Below are 26,904 nucleotides of genomic sequence, written 5' to 3' on the forward strand. Positions count from 1 at the left end.
ACACACACACACACACACACACACACACACACACACACACACACACAGTAAAATCTCTTCTCCTTCCCTCTCTATCTTTATCCGTTGGTATACGTCTGGCCTCTGGTGGCCTGCTCCCTGTGGGGTCTGTGTTACTCTCCATATTGACTTGGTCTTGTCTCTGGAGATGATCTCGTCTCCCACAGGAGTCACACTTTCTATGCACATCCACATGCACCCATGCACAAGTAGTAAAATCAGACACACACTCTCTCACGCACACTAAGTGAACTGTAAAGTCCTGGTGGATTCAATATCAACACCTTACAGTATGTTTTTCAAAATGTTACGGTATTTTCATGTTTGATCACAATCTGTTTTAAAACCACACTGTGTGGTCTCAATACATTTCCACAGCTTGGTCGGTGGTCCGATGCTTTAAACTACTCCTCTAGGTGTACCCCTCTAGCGTCAGTTTAGCACATGTCAATTTCTTTTCAAATAAACTTACATTTTTAAATGGTTGGGTTTTGGCAACAGTACTACTTGATTAGGTTCAGGAAAAGTTTGTGGTTAGGGTAACAATAAGTAGGTTTGTAATAGTTAAGTAGGCTAGATTATGTAAGCAACGTAGTCATTTTACATAAAGTAACTTAAAATAGGTCGGCGTTGACTTTTAGTTCAGTTTAGTTTCGTCAAGTATTGTCCGCACTAGTTTGACAAATTATCAAGCTCTGGTTACAAAGTGGCATTCTTCCAGCCACGCAACATAGTTTGAGCTGGAAGCCTGGTGACATAGTTATTACTTGCAGGGCTAGTTTATGAACTGGTGAGCTAACCCGTAACTTGCTTTTCTATTTCATATATATATATATTCTGTTTACTTCCCCGTAAAGTTGTGTTCACCGTCGCATACCATTTTGTTTCGAAAAACAAAGCTCCCCAAGCTAAACTCATTAGCTTTAGCCATAACAGTTTACTGAAGCAATGCATTCGTACCATCGTCTCCTATCTCGTAACCATCCGCAAATAGCTTTTAGTCAGAGGAGGTTAAATAAAAGTGAATGGTGCAACACAGCAAAGCTATAGCTTCTTCTATTTTGGACCCTCAGGCTCTCTGTCCCCTCATAGATCCGCAGTCTCAAGACAGTTTGCCATTGATCAAGTTAGCGTGTCAAACTTCACCGAAGTTTAAGTCAACACAGAACATTTGAGTGGGTTGATTTTGCTTCCAAGAGTGGATCCTTGATTATTAGTTCAGTGTGCCTCTATAGTTTTTCCAAATAATTTATAGGAGCATCATGCAACATTTAAAAAAATAATATTTAAATAACATTACAATTATTATACAAAACACTGAAGGGATGGACAGAGTGTATAAACACACACCTGCGTGAATAAACTTCTTTTGTTTTTAGTTTCAGGGACCTTTGTCCCTTGTCCTCTCTGCCGCCTCCAACATGCATACGTGGCTCATTAATAGGATACATTCTGTCAGTATGCAAATATGCTTGTTAATATTAATGAGTGTAATTAGTGCCAATGATGAAGGGGTAGGGTAATTGGCTGGCTCATTTGCTCCATCCTACACAGCTGGACTCCATATAATAATGTCTACATATATGTTTGTGTGAGTATATTCCTGTACTTTCTATTCGTGTGAGGACCTTTATTTATTTTTCAGATCTTCAAACTGAATGTCTTTTGGATAAGGTTATGTTTAGCATAAATTAAGCATGTAGCGGTGATAAAAGGGTATGGCAAGGATATATAAAATGAATATCATCAATAGTGGGTCCTCACAAGGATAGAAGTACACGAATATGTGTGTGTGTGTACATGCTAAGCATGGTTAGATAAGAGGAGATGCAAGAGTTATTGATCCATTTTCTAATTGCACAGGGCTTGGTGAATACTTTGTCTGTGCTGTCTTGTAGCTGTTGAGGTTGACGGCTGATTTGTGAGTGGGATTTACTTTTCAACCATTTACAGACTAAAGACCCATCTAGATGGTGCTCCTTTTTAAGAGCTTATTGGAATGCTGGTGCTGCCATTCTTTTATTTGAAGAAAAGAAAAAAAAAGCAGAGGACAATTTTAGATAATTGTCACCTTGGCATACTTGCTCAACAAATAGCAGGAACGACATATTTTTGTTCCCAAAGCAACGTGGAATTTAATTTTTGGCAACGATTGAGTGTGAATCCTGGAAGCACATTATGTTTTTCCGCTCTTTATTATTTCTACATTGCATTTTTTTTGGGCACTCGAGAACAATTTTCAATATACTTTTGTCATTCATACATTCAGAAATATTACATGTTTTCTACTCATTCATACTGTCAGCTAGAAACTCCATTGATGTCAAATATCGCACAACTTTTATACACTTTTATATCCCATTAAAACTTTAAAAAAATATTTAACCTTCTGTGCAGCTTAGTTATAATAACCATCTTTTATTTTCACGTTTGTGTGTGTGAAGTGTTCAGAGCCAGAGTAAGTGACATCAAAGCTAGAGTGGAGAGGAGCTTTAAAATATTTCTTAAAAAATGTATATTTAACTTGCTCTCATTCCCTCAATTTACACCTTTCATGTATAACTGTAGCATCAAAATGTAGGAAAGTGTGTGCTCTTTCATATAATGTAGTAGCTATGGAAGCAAACACATTTGGCCCTGTGTGCCTGAAAGTGGCAGGAGTGCCAAGGATCTCTCAATTCACTCTGATATAAACTGAGACAAGAAGTTTCTGCAGTGCCAGTTTTCTAACCTCCTTTTACATTGACACCACATCCAAAAAGTACTCTTCAGAAATCACCTTCTCTAGATTATTTTGTAAGCCTAAATGTCAGTGATTGACACCAATTAATCATTACCACATACAACTAGAAAGTAAGAGTTACAACGACCATTGCCAAGAACATTGGCAGCCTTCCCCACACTGTTTTTATATTGAGTGGCACCAGCTACAATTTCAAGGAAAATTGGCTCAATTTTATGGCAATTATGGCTCTCAATCCTGGCTTTCAAGACACAAAAGAATACTGCTTATTTTTAGCCTATGAGCATTAATTGCATTCACCTGACATCCCAGTTGTAAAATGATCCCTGATAGGAGAATGAAAACCAACAGGACTGTGTCCTGAGGTCCTGCTTTCCTCCATACCACGAAATAGAAAATGTTCATAATGGCTGCAGAGAATAATGTAAATTAATTTTCTATGATTTTTTTCTAATGGCATATGACACATGGAAGCGTGGGGATTGGATGAATTAGTCAAGAGCGGATCTTGAGCCCATGGCCGACCACGGAGAACTGAGTAGACTGCCCCAGGAGGAAAGGGAGCCGAGATGGAAGCTAAGCTAACCCAACAAGGACCTAAGGCTATTCAACCACCCAATCTGCTCCTGGCTAGAAAACTCAGGCTAACTTAGCAACAAGAGGTTGACTGTTGTGCCCACATATTTACAGAGACCTGGCTCCATCATTGCATACCGGATCAAACTGCACTTGATAGGCAGACTGCTGGACAGAGCACAGGACTCCGGTGGGATGAGAGGACACAGACTGTGTTTTCATCAATGTTGCTTGGTGCTCAAACAAAGTCAAAGCTGATAGACATTGTTTCCCTGATGCTGAATTTGTGTCGGCCAATTTTCCCAAAGAATTGTTTTGTTGTTGCTGTTTCTCCTGATGAAATATCAAAAATGCACTACAGGAATGGACCTCCACTGGTTTTGTTTTGTTTGTCATTTTTTCCTCTTCTTGTGAAGCAAATGAGCTACAACACAGGGTTGCATCATGACAAAAAAATGATTCTTGAATCCGTCAAATATTAGGACTATGGACGTCCTGATACAAACCATGGGTTCATATGTTTAAATGAATCATACGTAGTATCAACATTTTCTGTGAATAGAGAGTATAAAATCAGTATTTGACAAAAATCCATTTGGGTACACAACACATTTCAACTGCCCTGGCCTTTAAAGTGCTGTATCCACGGTAAGTGCTCACACAAAGTGTTGTTCCCTTTGGGACCAAACCTCTGGCCTCAGTTAAGACTCAGAGAGATTTGCGGGGAGCAAGGTTTGCTTGCCCGCGGGTGCGCATGCAACACACAATCACCTGGTGTGAGGCTTTACCTCTTCCTCTTCCATCTATCAATCGGGACGTGGCCTCTGCACCCTGAAATCAGTCTCGCCTAGTCCCATTACACCACAGTTTATCCATTTTTCAGTGAGGGAAAAAGGTAGCAGTTGCAGCATTTTATGGGTTCAGAGAAAACTTTGGTTCACAGTTTGTAACCTTGGATGTGATCAATATTTTCGACTCATGACTGTTTAAATGTATACGCCAACCTGTGGGGTAACACACTGGGTCTAGCTATTATGGTCACCTCTTTTTAGAATTGTGTACATTTTCTTCTCCGGGGACGTTTGTGTTCAAACCCAGCCAATATCTCCATGTGTTGACATGTCCACATGGATCGAATGTGGTTAACAACTGGGGCTGGACCTGAAATTGTCAATTGCGTGCGTCCCAAAAGACTTTTGCTCAGAGTGCTTGATGACAACAAAATCTGTACTATGTTGGAAGATTTAAAATGCTAACAGACGGCACACAACCATTAGCTCGCTGCTGCAGCAAACTGCTTTTGATGGGATTTAGTGGTAAAAAAAAATTGTCCTGAGAATTTAGCCCATGAGGTAACTTAACTTATAGGGTCATTAGCCTACATTTGTAAGTGGACACAAAATAGGAGACAAAGGGGCCTAAACATTATTGCTCACATGGGCCTCATTTATAGCCCACATTGTCCCATTCATTACAAGTCACAACCTTGTGGCATCCACACAATTGCCATGACGAATACACACCCTCACCCACACCAGTTATGCATTCTTAAGAATCATCCATTCATAAAACTTCACATTTTCCAGTCCCCTCTTCTTTGCAGTAGCCTCTCCTTTTACCTGTCAGCGGACCGAGTGTCAAGCCTGTCCTTGCATCGCCTCACAGCTAGTTTGTGTCATGTGTTGGCTTATCTCCATGTTTGCATGTTCAAAGTGGTGTCGGGAGATCATTAATCCACACTAACATCAACCTGGACGACTGAAAGGAGTTGATGGAATTAATGAAACACACGCAGATGGACATGGGGAATCGTGTGGATTACTGCATGGATTACTTGTGACAAAAGGGAACAAATTGGCATCAAATTGGCAAGCACGTGCCAGCCAGTGAAGGAAAGTTCTGTTGTTGATACTATAAAAGTAAAGAGCGGTAAATACAGGAGTGAAATTGAGAAAAAATGTTTTTTTTTTTATATTCATGTTTAGGCTGATTAACATAATATCTACAAAAATGCTGATACGGACTCTGCCTTTGGTCAATCGTCAGTGGAAATCATAGAATCTATAAACGTAACCTTTGTTGTCCATTCGAACCAGTTATTTATATTTATACACGCTCAATACCGATGGGGAACTTGCTTGGAAATGACGTTGAGGGAAAGACAAACTCTAGCTTTAAAGGGTTTATTCAGGCTTATAAGGTGAACTGAATCCATGGATGCTTTGAAGAATATACTTGCACAATATAATATCCCTCCAAAAACATATACACACTATGAGTGAAAACACAGCTTTCAGTAGATGGCCAGGTTAAGATGGCAGCTCTGTTGCTAAAATGGAAACTGCGGTTTCAATTATTTTAAAAAGCACTCAATTACTCACACTAGCACTACAGCGGGAGAGCACTTCAGCAGACATTTGAGTAGTCTATTTGTGCGTGTGTGCTCTGTAGTTACCAGTGGACCACGTCAGTAAACATGAAGGCACAATAAATCGAGGAAACAAATACCCTTGAAGCATCACATACAGGCATCCTACTTTCTCCACAGTGACATTCTGATACCTACAGTATATAGCTCTGCTCTCACCTCTCTGAGCACTCTATTAATACAGAAGGACACTTTGTAGCTAACTTAATAAAATGAAGTGAGCTGGAGAATGAGAGGCAACAAAAAACAGAGGAAGAGAGAGAGAGAAAGAGGGAGTGTGTGTGTGTGACGGCGACATAGAGAGAACACACCACATTAGTCGACATATGATTTATTCCCCCCTCGAGGTGAAGGAGACACCATTTGTATTCATTTGCCTTTATTTTTATCCTAGATTCATCTTGCCTTCACATGCCTGTCACCACCATACTAATATTATTTTGGCCATGTGATGTCCCATAACCAGCTCTTATAAAAATTGCCCCAGCGCGACAGGCGAGGATGGTGCACAGGGAGCAGGGGGAGGGGTTCTATTTTACTTCATTCATCTGATTTTATTCTATTGTTTTTACAGTGAGATTAAAAGGTTCCCCCGGACAGGGTAGTGTGAAGGGTGGGGATGATGATGTCCGTCCTCCTACTGAGGGACACACTCATGCATATGTGCACACACGTTTTTTTTATGTGCGTGCGCACTTAACAGAAGGCACGGCTCTTTTTTCCTTCCTTTTTTTTTTTGTTACTGGCAAGGTGAGCCAGTGGTGCTCCAACCCAAGGACAAAGACAACTGTGACCACAATCCGCCTCACGGGGCTTTGCAGAACAATTAGATGAGAGCAGAGGGTGACGGCAGTTGGGTTTCAGGACAGTACACACACACACACACACACACACACATATCAAAGGGATCGTCGTCTTTTTTGCCAAGAGTTAAGTGAGACGTTTGAGACCACTCTCAGGTCTGTACATTACATAGCTGGAGCCACCAGTCGATTAGCTTAGCTTAGCATAAAGATTGTAAGCTGACTGGCACCATCCAATGGTGACAAAATATAGCCACCAGTACCTGTGAAGCTCAATAGTTAACATACATTTTGTTTGTGTAATCCGTAGAGAAGTATAAAAATGCAAATTTATATTAAATATGGACCAGTAAGTACTGGATGCTTCATCTAAGTAGAGCACAGTTAAATAATCTGTTTCAGTAGAGATAGAGCAAAAAGAAGTCCACACACTAATTCATCCAGCCCGGCTGTCTGTCTCAGAACAGACAAGCCTGAGCTTAGCTACATGGCAGGGACAAAAGTAGAATATTCAGTGGCCCCCTGCGGCTTCACCTCTAATGACAAGTGCTAGCAGTCAATAAACCAAGAACTCAGATCATTCTGCACTCTTTCATCAGTCTGTCCCTCTGGTAGATATGACTGTAATAATCACTATGAGATAGTAAGAGCAAGCTAGTCACCTGCAGCCATCATGGCAGTCCAGTGAACTGCAGCAGGTGTGCATACAGTAAAGACTGTCAAAATGCAAGACCACCAATGTAGCCTGCTATCGTCTACAATACTTTCCCTCTGAAAATAATCGTTTGTGGACATTGTCATAAATGTACTTGACATTTTACACATTGTGCAACAACAATACATTTAATTGATTATAATTTGATAGACAGCCATTTTTTCAGACGTCTTCAGATGAAGACAAAGGTCAAAGAATCTTTCACTCTTCTACTTTTATTTTCTTTTTCTCCATTGTCCTTACACACCCGAGTCCTCGCATTCAGCTGGTGCATCCATCCGGCCGAGTGTACCCAGCTGCACGGCAATTACAGGTGGGCTTTGGTACGGTACACAACAACAAGACGCATACATTATTGAATGAACCCATGTTCAGATGAAATTGCTAAGCCAGCCAATAAAGGTAAATTACCAAAGACAAAATGCGGCAGCAAGAAAGAGAGAGGGCCCTGCCCCTGAAATTTCATTGCATTAATGAACAACATCATTTCTGAAAATGGAGCGGAAACACAGAGTCGAACCTATCAGCACAAGACAGAGCGAGGGGAAGAGAGAGAGAGAGAGAGATGGAGCACAACATTGACTACCTAATTATGCATTTTATCATTTCAGTCACAATAGAGTGCCTCCCTTCTTTAGTTGCCCAGTGTACTGGTGCAGCTGTTCCTCTGCTGCTTTAATGAGGAAGATAAAGAATAATCACAACCGTGTTATATTTACATCTACAGACCACCAAATTACATCCAACTGTAGGCATCAAACACATACACACAAATCCCTTCATGTTTCAAGCAACGACATTGAAAAATATGTAAAAACAATGCAGTTGAGCTTGTTTGTTGCCATTGTTAAAGGGCACATCCAAGTGTGCTGAAAATTAGCCAGCATGATCTTAAAGCTGGGCATATGCAGTAACCTGGATGAGTATACTCCAAGTCCTTCATTTCAAACATCATCCTAATTGTGGTTGATTGTGGCTATTCTTTGGGAATTACCTTCCTATTTTCTTTGCAAAATGTGGCACTGTGAAGCTGTTTGAGTTGACATACTGTGATTCGATGTCAATATTGTATGTCTACAATATTGGAGAAACATTTCAGGGATGGAGAGAAAATGTTGCCAATAGTTAAGCTTCCTGCTAACCACAGACGTGAGCTGCCATCACCTAGCCACAGCCGGCTACGTTTAGCAGAAGGCTAAACGTAGCAGCATTTTCTCTCAATCTCTGAAACGCTTCATCGATATTGTCAGACCGTCTCTTTGATAAGTCCCTCTTCCTTTTTTTGGGGCTGCTTCGCAGTGTAGGCAATTGTTGCCAATGTTGGAATAGCAACTTTTTCCGCACGGCTTGAATAGTGCAGATCACCCTCTGTTCCCTCTCCTATTGACTTTCCCCTCACGTCCCTGGCAGTCAAAGCTAGCATAGACCCTTGACTCCCAGCTAAGCTGTAATATCATGTTGCCGGATCTGTCACGTTGTGTCCCCTGAATCCATACGTCCGTTCGTCCACATACGCATCGAAGAAAAACAGGGCCCAGACCATCTGATTCCTTTGGGCTCGTAAACAAAAAAAAAGTAAAAAGTAAAGTATCTGTAATCAAAAGGAAGAGATGAAAGGAAGATAAGTGGGTGCAGAAGAGTGAAGGAGATGTACACTGCGGGGCTCCGACACCCATCATATGAAATGAGCGCCTCATGAAAGATGGAGGTTAAAAAGGGAAAGCACTTTCTCTCTCAGCGCCAGATGGGCTCGTGTGGGTTGGATCAGAGCTGTGAAAGAGTGAGTGAATGAGTGAACATTCGCAGCCCTCCTTGGCAGCCCCTCTGTCGACAGCAGAAATCAAATGGCAAGAGGACTCAAGTGATGGTTGGCCCACCTCGCCCGAGCTTCCATCAAGAACTGGCAATGAAAGACGCTTTACAATCCAGCGTTGGCATGTTCCAACGAAATTGTCACACATCGGCATTTAGACAAATACAGGGAATTACTGAAGAACAAGCTGCCTTTTTACATATCACAACTTGATGTTTGCCATAAGGGGAAATATTTACATCAATGTGTTGCACTGATAGATTCTAGCATCTATTGCATCCTTGATGATGTCTGAAATGCTTGTAGATCACAAAGTGACTTCATTTTTCCCTGAGGTGAATTCAAGGAAATGATTGGAAAACCGAAGATGGCAGCATTTTTTGTTGTCCCGTTTATTTTCAGTTTGTTCTTTGAGCTAGCCTCAAGTATATTGACATTATCAATCTTTTTTTTTTATCCAACACCATTGTAAAAAGATTCCTGCATTTTATTTGAAGACTGACCAACTAAAAACAGCATGCCTGCAGAATTTAGTTTGCTAGAAAATGGCCAAAGTAACCATTATTTTATCATTACTTGGAGTGACCTGCATGACAGATGCTACTACAACTGCATAATTAATTTCATTAAATATTCTCAGATTTTTTGTTCAACTTTCTCAAATTATTTTTCCTTATAATTGGACCTTCATTTTTTCTTCATTTATGCTCTTCTTTTTCAGTCAAAACCAGTGCGTATGGAAAAAACAACAGGCATTGAATTGATAAATATACATATGTGAAGCAACAGCCACAGCAAGTTGTAAGAAAGAAAAGAAGTACTGGTATGTGAGCATGAGCAACAACAGCCACGTTGATATGAGGAAAGAGTGAAACCTAAATAAGCCAGAACACCATTCGTGTCCGCAATGTTGGATTTACAGGCAATGCAAGCAACTGGTCACAAAGATAGAAAAAAAGAGATCTTATGCAGCGTTATGCAAACACAATGTTTTGGCAATAGTCAGACTACTACAGATTTACTTGATGCCCTCCTCCTGCTCTAAATTGTAGCCTCTGCCCTGAGGGGGTCTGCAGAAGCAGTAATTATTAATTAATTGTTCATAGCCGGTAGCTTCGCGAGCAGACATAGCCACTTGGACATGCGTTCACGGCGGAGGAACTTTTCTCTTCCAATTAGACCAGCGAGGTGGAGAGGCTGAGAGCACGGACCATCAACCACGGCAGCGCCTGCGAGCGGACCTGTGGGGAACGGGGGGGGGGGACAGGCGTTCAGGAAGGCGCACTGCGGTGTGCAGAACCAAAAGGTTGTGCCTGTCTCCTCGCTGCCCTGAACTGCTGAAGAGGCGTCAATGATGCAGATATAAAGACAGAAAATGGACTTAAGCAAATAAGAGAGAACCTGCCTTTTTAATGTATTCACATACATATTTTTTTCTGTCCTCTTCAAGTATAAGTGCATGTATGTCCGTGTTGTGTGTGTGTGTGTGTTCCGAGAGGATGTAAAAGACAAGGCAGGAGTGAATGACGGTTGCGCTGAGACATATTAGCTCTTGAGGATTTATGCGGCCGAGATGTTGGGATGACTCTGATGGGCTTACCGAGTGATTGGTGCGCTGGCCTCGCGAAGAAACCCGCTCTATGAAGAGCTCCGTAATACTTCAACACAAGGGCCTGAAGGCTCGTTTGAAAGCCAGACGCAGCACATGAAGTCAATCTACCAAGCCAACATCCCTCTTCATGAACACTTAGTGCAGAGTTGATCTTCAGCTGAATGATTTGGCATTAAATCAGCACAGAATGCAGCAAGAATTACACATAAATTACCCCCCTCCCAGACACACACACACACCCTCTCAATCGCCAGTGACTCACAACTGCTTAGGTGAAACCAGCTTTCTGCTTCAGAACAAAAGCACGAAAGAAGCAGGTAGCATCTTTAACTGCTTTTTATCATCTTAACATGTGCTTATCAAGCACTTTCCGAGAGAACGTTACTGGCCCTCTTTTTAATCCGACCCGGAATAATTATAATAAAACACAGAGAGCAAGATGCACAACAATGGGGCATCAATAACCTCTGACGTTATCATCAACTCAGAACCTCGGAACACCTGGGTCCACTTCATCACCTTGCGCCTGTAGATTTATGAACGCAGAGTGCAATAGGTTCCGGGGCAGAAGGGATGTGTGGGTAATGCCGCTTCATTAAGAAAGAGCATAATGGCTCGCCTGGATGCGTTATGGCATCTGTGTGAACTATATCATCTGGGATTATTAAATATTTACAGTCAATGTATGCATATGGAATTACTCCTGCAGACAACTTATTAATCTTTGACTGCATTAACATCCATCAGTTGAAAGATAAAGGAGAGGCAGCAATCTGCTTTTGAGAAAATAGTTGCGTGCATCTAAGTGAGACATGATGAGATGTGTTAGCTCAGTCTGTAAAGAGACATAATGCAAGGTTAATGGATGGAAAACTTACTGTAACTCTGCCACCGAATGAAAGCCAGAGCAGACACTTTGCAATATTTTTGTGCTAATGCGCACCACTCGTCAGCTATTTCACCCTGCGGGGAAAAACACCGGCTTTCTTTGTATTATATTTCTGCTTGTCATACTGCAGAACATAAACTGGCTCAGTATTTCTGTGCGTGTAAACCCACAAAGAAGCTGTTTTGATATCAGTCACTCTGGAGGGAGAGCACCTGCATTCATATTTCCAAAAATTCAGTGTGCCCAAAAAAGTGGGAAGGAGTGAAAAGAATTAAAAAAAAAAAAAACACACACACACACACACACACACACACACACACACACACACACACAGGAACTCTTTTGGAACTTTGATTTGTGTTCTCGCTAACACCGTATAAAGACGACGGCTTGACAGTTGGAGCAATCTGCCTCAATAATGTTCAGGGAGTGTAAGGGGAAGCACAGCAGTTTCTAAGAGCTCCTGCTGCATTAAAACAAATAAAAGAAACAACAGTGTTAGGGGATGATGCCAAATGACTTGTGTCCTATGGTGTAAAACAGAAAAATCCACCCAAAAATGAAGCAACATAACTAAACTGTAATTAAACACAAATTGTTTTTTGCTAAAAATATCATTTAACCTCCCTTCATTATTTAAATGAAATGCCCACCACTGGAAATGGGGGGAAAAAAACTTACATGTAAAAAGTTGCTGATCATAAAATAAAGTGAAACAAATTTGGGCTTTCGACCAATGCAACATATATTGAGTTCTTGGAGTTCCTAAATTGAAAACCCAGCAGTAAAAAATGTAATCTTTAAAAATCACTGCCTTGAAGCACGGCCACACTTTTCTTCATCTCACTCCGACACTTTATTCACAAAGGGAATATAAAAAAAGAGTTATTCGATTTAGAATTCCTTTTATTTTGAACCTATACCATCATGTTTATGTGTATACCACAGTGTCCCATCAGATCTGAGCTCTTACAGGCGTAGATAACATTTATACTTCAGTATATACAGTGACACTAAAATCAGTCACTTGCAGCCAAAATTTAGTTATTTTGCCTTCTATGTCATATATTGTCTTTCATTTCTTCGTATCTTTCTGTATCGCCTGATAACCGCAGTTATTTCAATTCATGTTATTTGTTAAAAGCATCTCCCAACATCACAGGAGACAGGATGCTGATAGATGATTTTACACTCTGTAGATATTGGTTCAATTTACAACAGACTAATGCCAAAACAAAAACATTTTTTTTACAATATTGCACATCTTGCAAAATTATTTTTGATAAGGGGAGAATTTAAGAAATAAAGATTCCAGCTAGAATAAGTTGTAAGCTAAAAGCAAAGGTTTAAAGTTGTCTAACACAAGAAAAGCAATCAAACTGCAACTGAAATATATTATTATTATTCCAGGTTGGATATTTAAGCAATATTGAAACATAAATTGGAGATTTCTCAAGTGGAAAATGGTATTCTGTGGATAGCGCCAGTGTGAATGAGAAAATAACAGGATGCTAAATAAATAGGGGTTGTGTATCCTCGGGTGTGACCTATATATAAAAAGCACCATGTGATTTGTGTCCCGCTCCAGTTTAGAGGCTACAGCCTCCAAACCAGCACACCCAAGGAGAAGCAACCCACCTCGGGGCTGCGGCCACGCATCTGCCTGCCCTCTCCCCCCTTCCTCTCTCCTCTCTCTTTGACAAGCCCATGGTCATCAGTCTTCAGAATGCGCCGTACATTTGCGTGCGTGTAAAACAGAAAGAAAAAGGCCAAAAGAAAGAGAAAGTGACATTACAGATTCACCACTGGACAATCTTTTTACAAGTCCTGGTCCCTCTGGACTGCGCCGCGGTATAGCGGCTAGCTTGCTAACTGGCTGCCCGGAGCTGACATGACATGTTTCACCAACAGACCGCAGCCCCCTCCGCTCCTCCCTGGATCAAATCAAACCAGTGGGCTGATGCAGTATGATTGGAGCTCTGGTACTGTCTAATAGCCCAGAGACTGAGCCTGACGCATACTGTTGTCTCTATCACTGCCTGATTCACTGGAACAATTCCTCATATGCAAGCTACCCAGGGATGTCCATCTAGGATGAGGGACATTTTCATAGCTTGCAATGCAGCTTTACAGATATGACAATGTGAGTTATGTGTAAGCAGAGGTGGAAGAAGTACTGCTAGATTTCAGTAAAAGTAACAAAACCTTGCTGTGAAGATACTCCACTTCAAGCAAAAGTCCTGCATACAAAAGCTTACAAAGTTACTCGGCAACAAATATTAAAGTATTTATTCAATCATCAATTATTTGTAAATAAAAAGCTATAAAGAGGGAGAGTCTGTGGAAGGAGAAAAGTTGAGGTAGGTTGCCGCTCAAGAATTATGAAAAATTAAACTGCACTTGAGACTGCATTGAAAACAGGCAAAACCTTATTTCCGCAATGTTAGAATTTTTGAATTCAAAGCTGTTATGATTGCTATTTTCATAATAACAATGTATCAAATGACAATGTAAAAAACAATGTGACAATGTGAAAAGGGTGATATTTATGAAAATAATACTCTGAATCTGTAGGGTGTCTCAGCTCATTGCTTTTGTTTTCTAGCCAACAGTTTTACTGTTTTGGCTCACTCACTCTGCTCTGACAGCGTCGTTTTCAAAAGCAAAAAAAAGTTCATAGAAAACCCAACTGTGCACTACCTGCTGAGCTTCGGGAGTATAGCGGCTAAACATAGTGCCGCATTTAAAGCCAGATATTTCCCTCAGGAGTTGGTGGAGACCAACAATCGAGCTAATCGAGAGTGAATATTGGATTACATTCGCCAGGTGGCCAGAAACATGACTTCAAATGAATGATAATGTTGCTACTTAACTGCTGAATGTGTAAATAATCAACTGTATGCTAAGATCATATGTCACAACATGTTTCTGCTGCCCCCAAGTGGCCAGAAAGTTCAGTTAATTCAAGTTTAAAAATCAATTTGCAGACTCAAATTTATTTTAGTAGCAGATCTTGTGTTTTTTATGAAAAATCTTAGACAACATAGTAACTAAAGCTGGCAAATACATGTAGTAAAAAGTACAATATTTGCCTTTTAAATGTACTAAAGTAGAAGACCGACATGTACTTTTCAACAGGCTTTGTATTGTTGCAATGTGGGTTGTATGTACACATTAACGATGTCCGGCTTCCAAACATGCTATCGCCGCCCAGAGCTCGCAGCTAAGGTCCACCGGACTCTTTCGCCGGTGGGCGAGAGGAGAGCACTGGACGCGTTTAAGACTTTAAGCCTCCCTTTGACTCCAGTACTCTAATGTACTTAGTTGTTTTCCACCAATGCGTGTTAGTGTATCATTCTTTTTTTAAATGTTTTATCCATGGGCTTAAGCCCCTCAAAAAATGGTCGCCTTTGAGGCTTTCATCAATGTCAGCATCCCAGCAAAAGGAGACCAAACGCAAACACCTTCAACTCAGGCGGGGGACTCCCCGCTGAGCTATCACCACTGACCCTCAACAAGCTCCTATACATGTCTCTGGAGTTACCCCCTTCTGCATATCTGTCCCTCTTCCCTGCAGCCAGCAGAAGTAGGCTACTCTCTGTTTCTCTAATAGCCCCTTACCCTCCTAATAAGAATCAATATCAGCTCTCTTAAAAGTCATCAAGCACAGAGGTAAAAAGGCCCAAGAGCCTTTTTAACATTTCAAATGAGAGGGTGTACTTATGCAACACTAGGCTGACATATAGGTCTCAAATGTGTAAAGCCATCGAAGACATACAGTTAAAACAGAGAGAAACAAATGTGTGTGAGTGAAAGAGAAAGAAAAATAAAGAAAATAAAGGGTCAGAAAAAGACAGCATTCCATGCTGCAGAGATGTGATCGGTGAAGGTTTTGTTGTCTATTTTCCAAGCTACTCTCCTTTACGGACACGCGCATCAAACAGCGCAGCTACAGAAAGCTTATCATGTAGACAGCTTATCTCCCATTTTTACCTCCTCAAAGCAGTAAACACACAAAGGGCAACGGGAAGATGGGAAATGCTCAACAACAAACAGGGACTACTTCAGGATCAATGTCACTACAGGTCTCTCTCTCTCTGTTTTCATTACCACATACTGTCCTGGAAGCCAGGTGAGTCCGCTGATGGAGCTGCGGATTATCCCGCATGCACGGGACGCAGAGTCTGAAGCATGAAGGACACAGATCGTGTTGGCCACAGCAAAGGCATATTACAACAAGAGAGCCAGACCTTCAAGGACTCAAGTAGATTAAAACTGATTGAAATCCCATTTGTGGCGTTTGGGGGCCTTTTATGTCAGCTTTCTCTCTGGCTCTGGCTCTCTTATGATGTCCCCCAAAGTGAGCAGAGTCTGAATAAACAAATATGATTGCATTTGTGGAAACAAGCATTTCAGATTTGCATGGCAATAATATCAAGCTGTGGGATATTATATTATGAACAGCAATAAAAGTGTGAGGGTCTGTCTTTTTTTTTATGGGAACAATGTGACTATAAGGGAGGAAATGACTATCTGACATAAAATATGCATTAACACAGAAGTGCCTCTGTGTGCATACATATGCATGTACGCATTTGCAGTTGGGGCAAAAGACACAAATTCCATGACAGATTGTGACATGATTGGCTACATTTTTAAAATGTATTATTTTTTACAATATATTGTAAATTCTCCTTTTAAAGAGGTTGTTAGTCACTGTATAACTGCATTGCATATATGCACCACTACACCCACACACACCCAGTGTCAATTAGTTGTGCTAATTAATTCACACCTATGAGTGATCTACTGTACGGTCTCCAATCGACTCGTATGTCTTTGAGCTGTGGGAGTAATCAGGAACACTCAGGGTAAACCCAGCAGACCCTACACAGGTCGAAATTCAATCCAAGTGCCTCCCTGCTGAAGGCAGCAGTGCAAACAACCACTAAGCCACTTATGCCAGATACTTCAAAATAAAATACATTTAAATGACTGTGTGAGGCAACTGTTGTTCGTGAAATAGACTTGCATATGAGATTTAGAGTTCCTTATTTTCTCAGATTTTAAAAAATGTACGTTCAATAAAAAGGTTGTGTTTTTTAGGTAAGTCATTAAAAAAAAAAAAAAAAAGTCTAAATTATCGGACCATTCTCCATCTCCTACCATTTAAACCCTCTTGGCCTCTCAGGTCATCTGGTGGTCTGCTAACTCTTCCCAGAGTCCAAATTAACACTATCATTATAACCTGTCTATTATCTTTTTCTCTGTTTTATCTTTTCAATTACTTGGAAATGGTTTTATTTGCATTTTAATGTTTTATGCTGCATTTGTTCTGTGTTTTTAATGCATTATGTCGAGCACTTGGAATAGCTTTTCATAATGAAATGTGCACAAATAAACTCGCCTCACCTTGCCCCAAGTTCATAACAGTACTAGTAAATGTTGTTCACATTATTCTGTATAGTACATCTATATATTGAGAAAACAACTATACTGCTATAATTGTCAAATTTATTCAATTTATATATATTTTTTTTTTTCGTGGTAGTTGAATGCAAATGTCACCAACTGCCGTCCACCTGTGTAGCTAAAGCATTAAGCTGTCTTCAGAAAAAGGAGTATCGAGCCCACACAAAATGCCAGAGTTCTCCATGGAGCCCACGTTGTGACAAATACCTCCTGATATCATCCGAATACTGTGGATTTATGCAGCACCAATACAACTTACTCACTGAGGCATGCGTAAGGACAGCAAAGTGACTCCACAGTGCAGGTGGGCATGGAGCCATGTCTACAAGATCAGATTGTTCTTTAAAGGGCTAAGGCCGAGTGCACCAATCTCAGTGTGAAGCAGTTTGGCCAAAGGAAGAAATTGAATTCGGAGAAAATCTCTCAAATGTCGTGCTCATCTGTGCCTGCCACACAAAACTGTACAAGTCCACTTACACAAAGACTTCCTCCTCATATGATCTGCAGGCAAAACCAGTCAAACAGCGCACTGAGGATAGGAAGCTCGGAAAAACAACTGTGAAGGCACAGTCGAACCACAGGCAAAACAAGACATCCAAAGGTACAGTTCACTGCCGATCGTAGCTGTTTATTCTGCCTTCACCTGTGCAAATAACCTCCCCTCCCACCCAAAGATGGAGGTTGCATCTTGTGAGAGACAAGACTCGGTGACAAGCACCCGAAGAGGCAGTGGGACCGCAATGAAAATTGACGTGAAGAAATGTAGGAAATCTCAGAAGTCACAGCATCGTTCAACCCCTTCTGAAGATTCTTTGAGCTGCCACGGAAGCAGAATGGTGACTAGAAAAATGACTCAAAGGCTCAAGAAGCACCTTTTACTCACTAGATATATGTGAGGAGGCCACGGATACAATTAATTATTTCCCTCCACTTGACACAAAGGAACAATAATCAAAATAATTTTTTTTGATTCTTGCTTCTCGCTTCAAAATTTGAATAATTTTAATGAAACTTAACAATTTAAGTGTTACTTTACATACTTGAAACTACAAGTAATTAAGATCAATTAGGAGAATGATGAAATTGCTTCTTTGTGTAAATTTGCATTGCAGATTTAAATCCCATTACGAGTTTGGCTTTATTATCTGCAAATTTTGTTGTGATTATTTTCTTAATTAATCGTTTGGTCTATAAAATGTCAGAAAATAGTGAAAAATGTCCAAAAAAAGACTACACAAATAGTGTGACTAATCCATGAAATATGAGCTGTTGCTGGGGGATTCAGAAACCCCCCCTCCAACCACTTTTTTAAAATGATTCAAGTGTAAATTGATTTGTTGCAGGCTTTACTAACATCACAAAGACAGCCCTGTGATCCACTCCGCTCCACATTGTAGGTTTATCCACCTTAAGCCTCTTCTTACAAAACAGCCAAACCCTAACTGCCCTGATGACGTGATGCAACAATTCCGTTACCGTATTTTACATTAAACTTACTTCATGTGCTTCAACAGCGACATAATTCAATGTAAAAGTCAGACATGCCTCGTGGGAAAACATCCTCATGTTTGAGTAGTTTTCACTAAAGTGGCCCCTTAAAGCGAGCCAGCTAATCTGGGATCCCCCTGCCCCACCCTCCTCCTCTTACCGTCCACACAGGCGGGTCTGGCTCTTGTAGTTCCAGCGATCTGGCCCTTCTTACAGGCGCAGCGGGCCGTCTGCCTGGCGATGGTCCGCCGTGGTTGGCTGCTGTCCCTGTCCAGCGTCACAATCTCACATGTCCCCGCTGCCAGCTGGCCTGGAAATGACATTGCACCACAGGATGCGAGGTCAGAGAGATGCAATCATAAACAGGGCAAAATAAACTACACTGTGTCTTCTGTTAAATTTGTATTCTGTCACATTGAAACCTTTGAAGCTTGATTAGCACAGCTGAAACATTACCAAATTTGGACTCTCTGGCACACGTTGATGTAAGCTACTTTATCTATTGTTATATACTGCAACTATCTTTAGCATTCATTCTTATTTTCAACATATAAACCACAGTAATAGACACATCATGCTCGTTAAAGCAAGACTATGTAACTTCTGCTTAACCTTTTAGGCCATTTTAACTACAAGTGGCATTTACACACTAAATTCACTTAATTATCTTGAGTGAGTTACACTTTTGTGATAAAACCATTGACATTTGTATCCATTCATTGAGTTAATTATGAGAATTCAAGCTCTATGCGGTAAAAAAAAAAAGTATTGGGCAAAGGTAAATTACAACGTTATCATGATGTGTTCCGATGTAATCTCAATTATTTTTTGCCAAGGAACTCGAACGAATACGGTTGTTTGAACGATACGTTTTCACAGCAGTGCAGAATAGATATAAGGGAGGCAATTATCTTTAACTTCCTTACACTACGGTTAAGCAGCTCGTAATACATCATTAAAACTACTAATGCCAAGATCTTTTTTTGCTATCAAAGCAAATATTTAAATAAAAATACAATCATTTGATTCCTTATTATTTGAATTGAATCTTTTTTATGCAAATAACCACTAAAGATGCCAATACCAAAGTAGAAGGATATTATTTTGAACTTTTGATGGTTCACACCGACTTCGGTACGGCTGAATTTAATTTTCGTCATTGGGACGGTGGTTAAATTACCAGAAAAGACGAGGGGTTCTTTAGGGTTTAATGAACCCACAATCCCTAACCCAGTGGGTAACCCAGTTCCCGTGGAAGTGGTCAGAGGCCAAAAGAGGAACACTGCGGTGGCATTGAGCAGCTCACAGATGTGTGAACTACATGTGTGAAGGGACTTTAAAAGACAATGAGGAAATTGCTTTTTTAATTTCAGCTACCTAAAGACTACCCACACGTTATTTCTCATTAAGGGCCACATCCTCTCAGCACACCTCTTTGAAGGTAAAGAACCCATTAGGCATGAATGAAACACATGAATACTGATGTAATTGCTGCCCCCCCCCCCCACAATCTTACACACACACATGCTCCATGTATTCAATCAGGTGACCTTCGGCCTTCTAGCCGGGCCCTTGCTGCTCGCAAATTAACCTTTGTCTGTGTGTGGAGGCCCTCGGGTGCCATCCTGGAGAGGCTTATCAGGATCTAATTGTGATTGGCAAGAGGGTGGAAGTTGTGATTAAATCTGGACTTGAGTCGCGAACGCTTGGGTGTTTGGCTTAATGAACTGAGCTGTGAGGGGTCACACCCGGGGTAATAGGGATCTATCAGGATTCATCTGCACACTGCAGCGGCCATGGCCACTGACGGAGAAAAAGTCTGTGTGCTTACAGTATGTACCCATTTAAAAGGGGTGAATGTTTATAAAAACACGCTCTTTTTTTACAAACTTAATGCAACCACAGTAACATAATATACTATATCCTGCTCCAACTGCCCATCCTGTTTGGGGGGGGAGGGGGGGTCCTGAAATATGTCATAACGTGATGTCTTTGCTCAGGACTGCATGCTACTAAATCCAATCTGCCATGCACTTGGGAGATCAAGACCAAATCTCCCACCTTCACCACCCCTTTTCCACTGCTCTCCTCCTCTTCCTCCGTCCCCCTTTCTTCCTTTACATTGCTTGCGCTTTTCTCCTTCATGCCTTCACACTCAACTCTCTCTTGCAACTCTTCCGTCTTCTCTGGCTGATGCCGGATAATGACTTGTCATGTAAGCTCCTGTGTGCGTATGTGAATCTGTTCACGTGTGTATGTGCGCGTGCGTTTACTTCCTGCATCCTGCCCCACCCACCATCTCTGCAGATCATCTCCTCGCTGCCCTTCTTCCTGCTTCCTCTCTTTGTCAGTTCCTTCTCCTTTGGAGCTCTTCCATTGCAAGAAGCTGAAAAGACTTTTTTCGGATGTCTTGTGTAGTCGCGCGCATCGCTGTGGCGCTGAGGTACCATGTGTGAAGTCAACAAGCTCAAAGACTGAGCTGATTTGACGTTGTGATTCTCTGATGAAATGTTGGCAATTAATAAGCTCCATCGAGTGAAGAAAACAACAAACAGGGGCCTTGCTTCTACTGTCACAGCGCTAGCTGCAGAGAAACTGAATTAATTTCATTTTCATGTTGTTGTTTGCAATGTATGTTGTCTTTTATACAGCTGCACTGACTGACGAAAATGTTTTCTCATTTTGTGCTATGTCTCATAAAAAAAACTTTAGCTGCATCTCTAACTGCATTGCGTGCATAGGTCCATAGGAGAGGAAGTTGCATTTCATTATTTCAGCAGGTTGACGTCCACAATTAGCGTATTCTTAATGCTACCTCGGCTGTAAATCACTGCATCTTCCAAATGTTGAAACTCAATTCTTTAAAATCTAAATTGTGAAATTGTATTTAAAACTTCCCCAAGTTCCCCAAACAGGATGAACGCATTGTGCCCTTCTTATACTCAATATTTAGGGTTTGAATATCGAGTATTTTGGATGAGAGAGAAATAAGTCAATAGAGAGTCGCTAAAAAGAATTAAGAGTTTCAAACAAGTTGGTTTCAGCTGCAAGCATTCTAGGTGTTTTGCAGTCTCGCCAAATATTATGTGAGAGAACTTGAGAACATGCTGGGCTCAGTCCCCCCAATAAAGCAAGAGTCGATTCCTTCTTTTCTAAAGCAAATTGCTCCAAGCGTCCCCGTGGCTCAGCCTCCAGAGCGACCTTGCCAGGGATACCACGTACATTGCCACCATTAAACAAAGCAAAAAGACGAACTGAACCTCCACAACACAAGAAAGTATTCCTATTTCTGTTGGCCTAGAGGGATCTGCAGAAAGGGTTAGAAAATATTACAGGATTCACAGCTCCAACAAGGCAGTATCCAGACAACATGACAGCAGACGCATTTGGCCCCCAAAAAAACAACTTCTGTATTTTTGCACGGAATAAAAATTGCATAGTATGTTACACAAAAGATGCAAGATGTGGACCAATCTCTTCACAGTCATCCCGTGAAGAAATTGGGTTGTAAAGAGAGGAAACAGTAATCCTATTTCCTGGAATAGCCCGTGTGAATAGTGGGAAAAATCAAAAACTGGCAGGTGTTCGCAGAAACAAACCCAAAGCTTGTACCAGTAGCGCTATGATTTATCATCACCCTTATCAGCTTCTGTTGTCGAGCAGCTGACAGCTTGGCCAGCCAAATGGCTGATTAAAATGTATGTGTGGCCACTCTAGAGTGAAATGAAAGCTCTGACTGTGGCAGAAGATGGATTCATGTGGCAGAGCGTATGGCTTAATACAACGTAATGTTATTGACATGCTCCTGTGCTTTATTATTCTTCCTCCCGCTCCTCAGCACATTACAATTGCTCTGCTATACCCAGCCATTTGACAAATGTCCAGCACAGCTACAACACAGATAGAGACATGACAGTTCTTCTTTCCTTTTGTATCTTTTACCCTGAAGGCTGAGAGCTTGTTGTTTTAGGAGCACTTTTTCATTCATTTTTTTTTAATTATTCTTGTTTTGGCTGCTCAAGACTTCCCAATACTACCAAAGGCTGCTTCAGAAGAGTCTCAATCTGCTGAATCAAATGCTTGGATATTTATAAAATGTATGGTTTGGGCTTGGTAGGGGGGGGTAGGTGTATTTTTTTCTGTGTTTGTTGATCCTTTGGAAATCTGCAGTGTTCTGGAGTCAAACTGGGATTGCATACTGTGCTGCACGAAAAGCAGCTATTTCCAAAGTATTTCTTAGTGTCCTTCTAAATTCGACACAAACTGCATTCTGCCATGAAGCTTACTGCTGAATGGGTTTTTATTAAGCCCTCATCTTTTACAGTAATGCTTGTAGCAGCATACATATGACATGTGAGGGCTCACATCCAAAAAATAGCAAGGAAATAATTGCTGACGGTAAATCAACACAGCAGGTTCGAAGCAATAAATTATATGTATTGTACTTGAAGTGAAAGTAAATACTAGTTTAAATACCAGACAGTGTTTTGAGTTAGTTTCAGATCAGTCTATTGATTAAAATACAACATTTTAGACATTTGGTTTTCATCAACAAAAAATGTAGTTTAGACTGAAAATACATTTTTGTCTTTTAGTATGAAAAAGGAAGCTACAGGGTTTAATTTGAGATAACCATTATTAGCTTAACAATACTGAAATGCTAAAAACATTTGATCCCATTAATGACAAATTCTTCCTTCAGCAAACATTGAGGGGGAAGATAGCACTCTTTCTTGCCCCCCACACAATATATTGATAACGGCATATCAACGTTAGCTAACCATTAGGACATGTGTGCACGCTGGCATGGACGCTTTCCTAGTTTATCTCAAGCCACCAGGGAGAGCACTAAACTTTGAAGCAATTCTTACATAGTGGCAATCGCTGGAATTACAATTTGCAGGTCCATCACCAGGTGATGCCAAAAAATACTTTTTTCCCATAAACTTACATTGTACGAACACATGAATAGCCCATATTTAAAGTATTAGGTCCTAAGAGTTAGGCTAGACCGAGGGCTAGGAGGCGGGGTAAAAAGAAACGCTTTAGTGCACTTGCTCTACGGGCCCCATGAATGCGGAAGATCAACGGAAAATCCAGGTATTTTCATCTGAATTCTATACTCGGAAGTCGTACTTTACAAATACTTTAAATAAAATATTTTCAAGATTTGGTCCATTTACTGTTACTCTTTTCCTTCAAAAAAAGCTGTTACATCAGCTAACGCATGCTTAGAGCACTGTGATCTCGCCGCCAGGGCCAACAAATATGCAGTTTAAGGTGAAGAACATTAAATGCTGAAACATAACATATTGATTTGTGTATTAAGCAAACAATGTTGTCGTGGTGTCTCTGAGGAGCTGAATGACTCGTGTGTGTGTGTGTATGTGTGTGTGTTTGGCAATATGAATTGGAAGGATACCAACGCAAAGACATGCCCTTTTTCGAAACATAAAAACGATGTATGTAATGGCTAAAGCCTTGCAAACAAAAATGTTCTTTTCCACATATTCTCCGCTTAACCCGGAACACTACATGGCAGCTAGATGTAGCTGGAAACCAGCATTACATCTGTTCTACTGGAGAGGACAGAGTGTGCATGTGTGCACATGTTAGACGTTGCCAGACTAAAATGCTATATCACTCCAGCACGCTACAGCTGTTCGGAATGAGAGAGGAGAGTCCAGACGCCAAGATTATGAGTCTGAAATCGCATTTTGGATCCAAACACTGCATTAGTAGAACCTTGATGTCATCCCTCTACCCTGAGGCCTGACAGGCTAGTTTTTAAATGAATCCTTCAAACAACCCTAATCAGAGGCTGAAAGAGCCAGCTGAACAGCATGCGGTGTAACGGAAAGGAGAGCGGAGCCGACACAATTACAGCTTAAATTAAAAGAGTGGTCAGATGATGTAGGGACTGAATGAAATCTCCAAAACGAGCAGCGGGAGTTGATTAAGGTCCAGAAACAATGAAGGGGGCCACTTACACGGACTGCAATTTATTTGGAGTCTGGACCTTGGCTGTGATTGAAAAAGAGATTTGAAGATGTCCTTGATTCAGTGATTTGAAAACATTCTGAACAGGTTGCATTTGATGAATCATGATGAGTGAGAACAGTGGCTTAATTGTTGGTGTTTCCTGCAACATCCATTTTTTAGTTTTGATCATTCTGGGAAATATCCTTATTTCTTGCCAAATTAGATGAGAAGATTGTCAATGTGGTATTATTCTTTCAATTTTAAGCTTGAGTTAGCAGCTAGGTAGCTTAGCCAGCTAGCCTACAGACTGGAAACAGGGGGAGCAGCTAGCCTGGTTCTGTCTGAAGGTTACAAAATCTGCCTTCTAACGACTCTTGACCTCACTCATTTTGTTTTAGGGATACATAACATAAACTGTAAAACAAGTTGTGTGCTTTTACTAAGCTTTTGGTCGAGAGCAGGAAGAAATAGTCTGCTAGGCTAACCGGCTTCTGCATGGTTAAGGCTTCATATTGAATAAACTGGCAGGTACGACATTGATATTGATCGTCTCATATTCCTGTTTGAACAAGGGCAATACCTACACTGGCAAAAAAAAATCATGATTAAATGAAAAATAACGCAAAAAATAATGTTCCACCATCTTAAATCGTGCAGTAGATTGCCGTTAGAAAGAATGAAACTTCACACTGCCTCGACTTAAAGTAGACATTCGTTTTCCCCCCACCAACGCTGATAGAGTGACCAGAAACTCATCGCAAAGCACAGCCTTGAAATTATTAATACCCTGCCTATGCTGCCATGAATCAGAGAAATTCTCATTGGGAGCACTGTCTCATCATGAGGAGGGAGAGAGAGAGAGAGAGAGAACTGGGGTCTGGACGATCTATTTTGGGTGAAGCAAGCTTGTCTGCGGCTCTGCTTTGTGGAGCCACTCTGAAAAGTGATTTGATTTTCCTTTTCTGCCTCTTTTCTTTTCCTAAAATGCTTGGGTAAGCACAGAGAAGCACTATCACAAACATGCACACACTAAAACATAAACACGCAGTTAAAAAAGGAATGGACGGCACAAATGCAGCATATACACGCCAAATATAACCACGAGATAGACCTCAGTCCATCTTCCTGACACGCACGCACGTAAGCACATAACACTACAGGATGGCACAGAGCTTCTGTTTTGATTTAACTTTGTGGTGTATGCCAAATATCAACTACAGTGTGTTAAATACTAATTAGCACATTTTAGCATGCAACAAGTGACAACTGTCATCCAATTACAGGCCCCCTATGCAGTTGCAGGTATTGAGTAAATGCACCAATTCCTGCAAGAAAAGTTGCGTAATGTTCGGATGGTTTAGCATTTGGAAATATGTATAAACCTGCAAAAAAGAAAAAGAAACTGTGCAGCTACAACAAACAATGGAAAGCAAAACATGTGAATGTAAGGACTTCTCTCTGGCTGTGCAAAAGGACAAAGGACTGCTTTAATCAGTCAATTGCAGCAAAACATATGCATGGAAAAGGACGATCTGGTGAGTCAAGCCCCTCTTTTGCACTTGAAATGTTTTCTTGTTTAGTTTTTTTTTTGCCCAGCACTGGTAGTGAGAAAGTTTGCAACCCAAGCTGTGCCTAAGTAGACTACAGTTTTACAGAGTGATGGCTTCAGACTCTGGTTTGTATACAACCTTTTTTTTTGTCAGTTTTTATCTTCGTTAGGTAGCAGTGGATGGATGTATATAAAGACACAGGGAGCATGAGAGATGAGAGTCACAACCAAATGATCACTTGATTTATAAAAAAAAAGTTTCTGTTATTTGGACTGTTATTTGGACAAAACAAGCAGTTTGAGAACCCTGGGCTCTAAGGAGCTTGTAAATGACCTTTTTGCTGCTTTAAGCAATCAATCGATTACTTGCAAAGATAATCAAAAGATGAATCAATGACATCAGCCCCAGTTGGGAGCCCTCACCATCTCACTAAGGACCTAGGGATGCCTTTGCTTTCATTCAACTGCATTCACAATACAGAGGGGTCTGAGCCGCATTGACTCATCATTCAAATAAATTCAAATGAGTCCCTGTGTAGCTTTAATAGGGTTTTCATAATGAAGCTATGGCCCCTTTCTCCTTCTGTGACCTTGTGTAAAGTACGTAAAGAACGGTGCTTTCCCATGAGACGCCCTCTATCCCCCCGCGTTAGTGTTTTAGAATAATGAACTCTGCTTAATAACAGGGTGTTTGGCGTGAAACAATGAATGATCATCAATTATAACGGTGACAGAGAAGGGAAAACAAATGACCCTGGTAACCCTTGGTTTCACTGAAGGGCTTATATGTGCATACACACATGTATACCAGTAACT

At 40.9% G+C, this 26,904-nt stretch overlaps 1 protein-coding gene across 3 annotated transcripts in view; it reads right to left on the reverse strand.

Annotated features, from left to right (window-relative positions):
- The window catches only part of LOC116393422 (chemokine-like protein TAFA-5), a 117,728-nt gene that overhangs the window by 33,025 nt on the left and 57,799 nt on the right, over nucleotides 1-26,904 (reverse strand). For all 3 annotated transcript variants that reach the window (XR_004213388.1, XM_031865754.1, XM_031865755.1), the window contains exon 2: nucleotides 18,718-18,867. Coding sequence is in view for 2 of the 3 variants with exons in the window: in XM_031865754.1 (XP_031721614.1) it covers nucleotides 18,718-18,867 (150 nt within the window). In the remaining variant the exon portion in view is untranslated. The remainder of the gene's footprint in view (nucleotides 1-18,717; nucleotides 18,868-26,904) is intronic.

The sequence above is a fragment of the Anarrhichthys ocellatus genome, unplaced genomic scaffold (genome assembly GCF_004355925.1).
Source record: "Anarrhichthys ocellatus isolate YVR2014 unplaced genomic scaffold, GSC_Weel_1.0 scaffold33, whole genome shotgun sequence".
NCBI lineage: Eukaryota > Metazoa > Chordata > Actinopteri > Perciformes > Anarhichadidae > Anarrhichthys > Anarrhichthys ocellatus.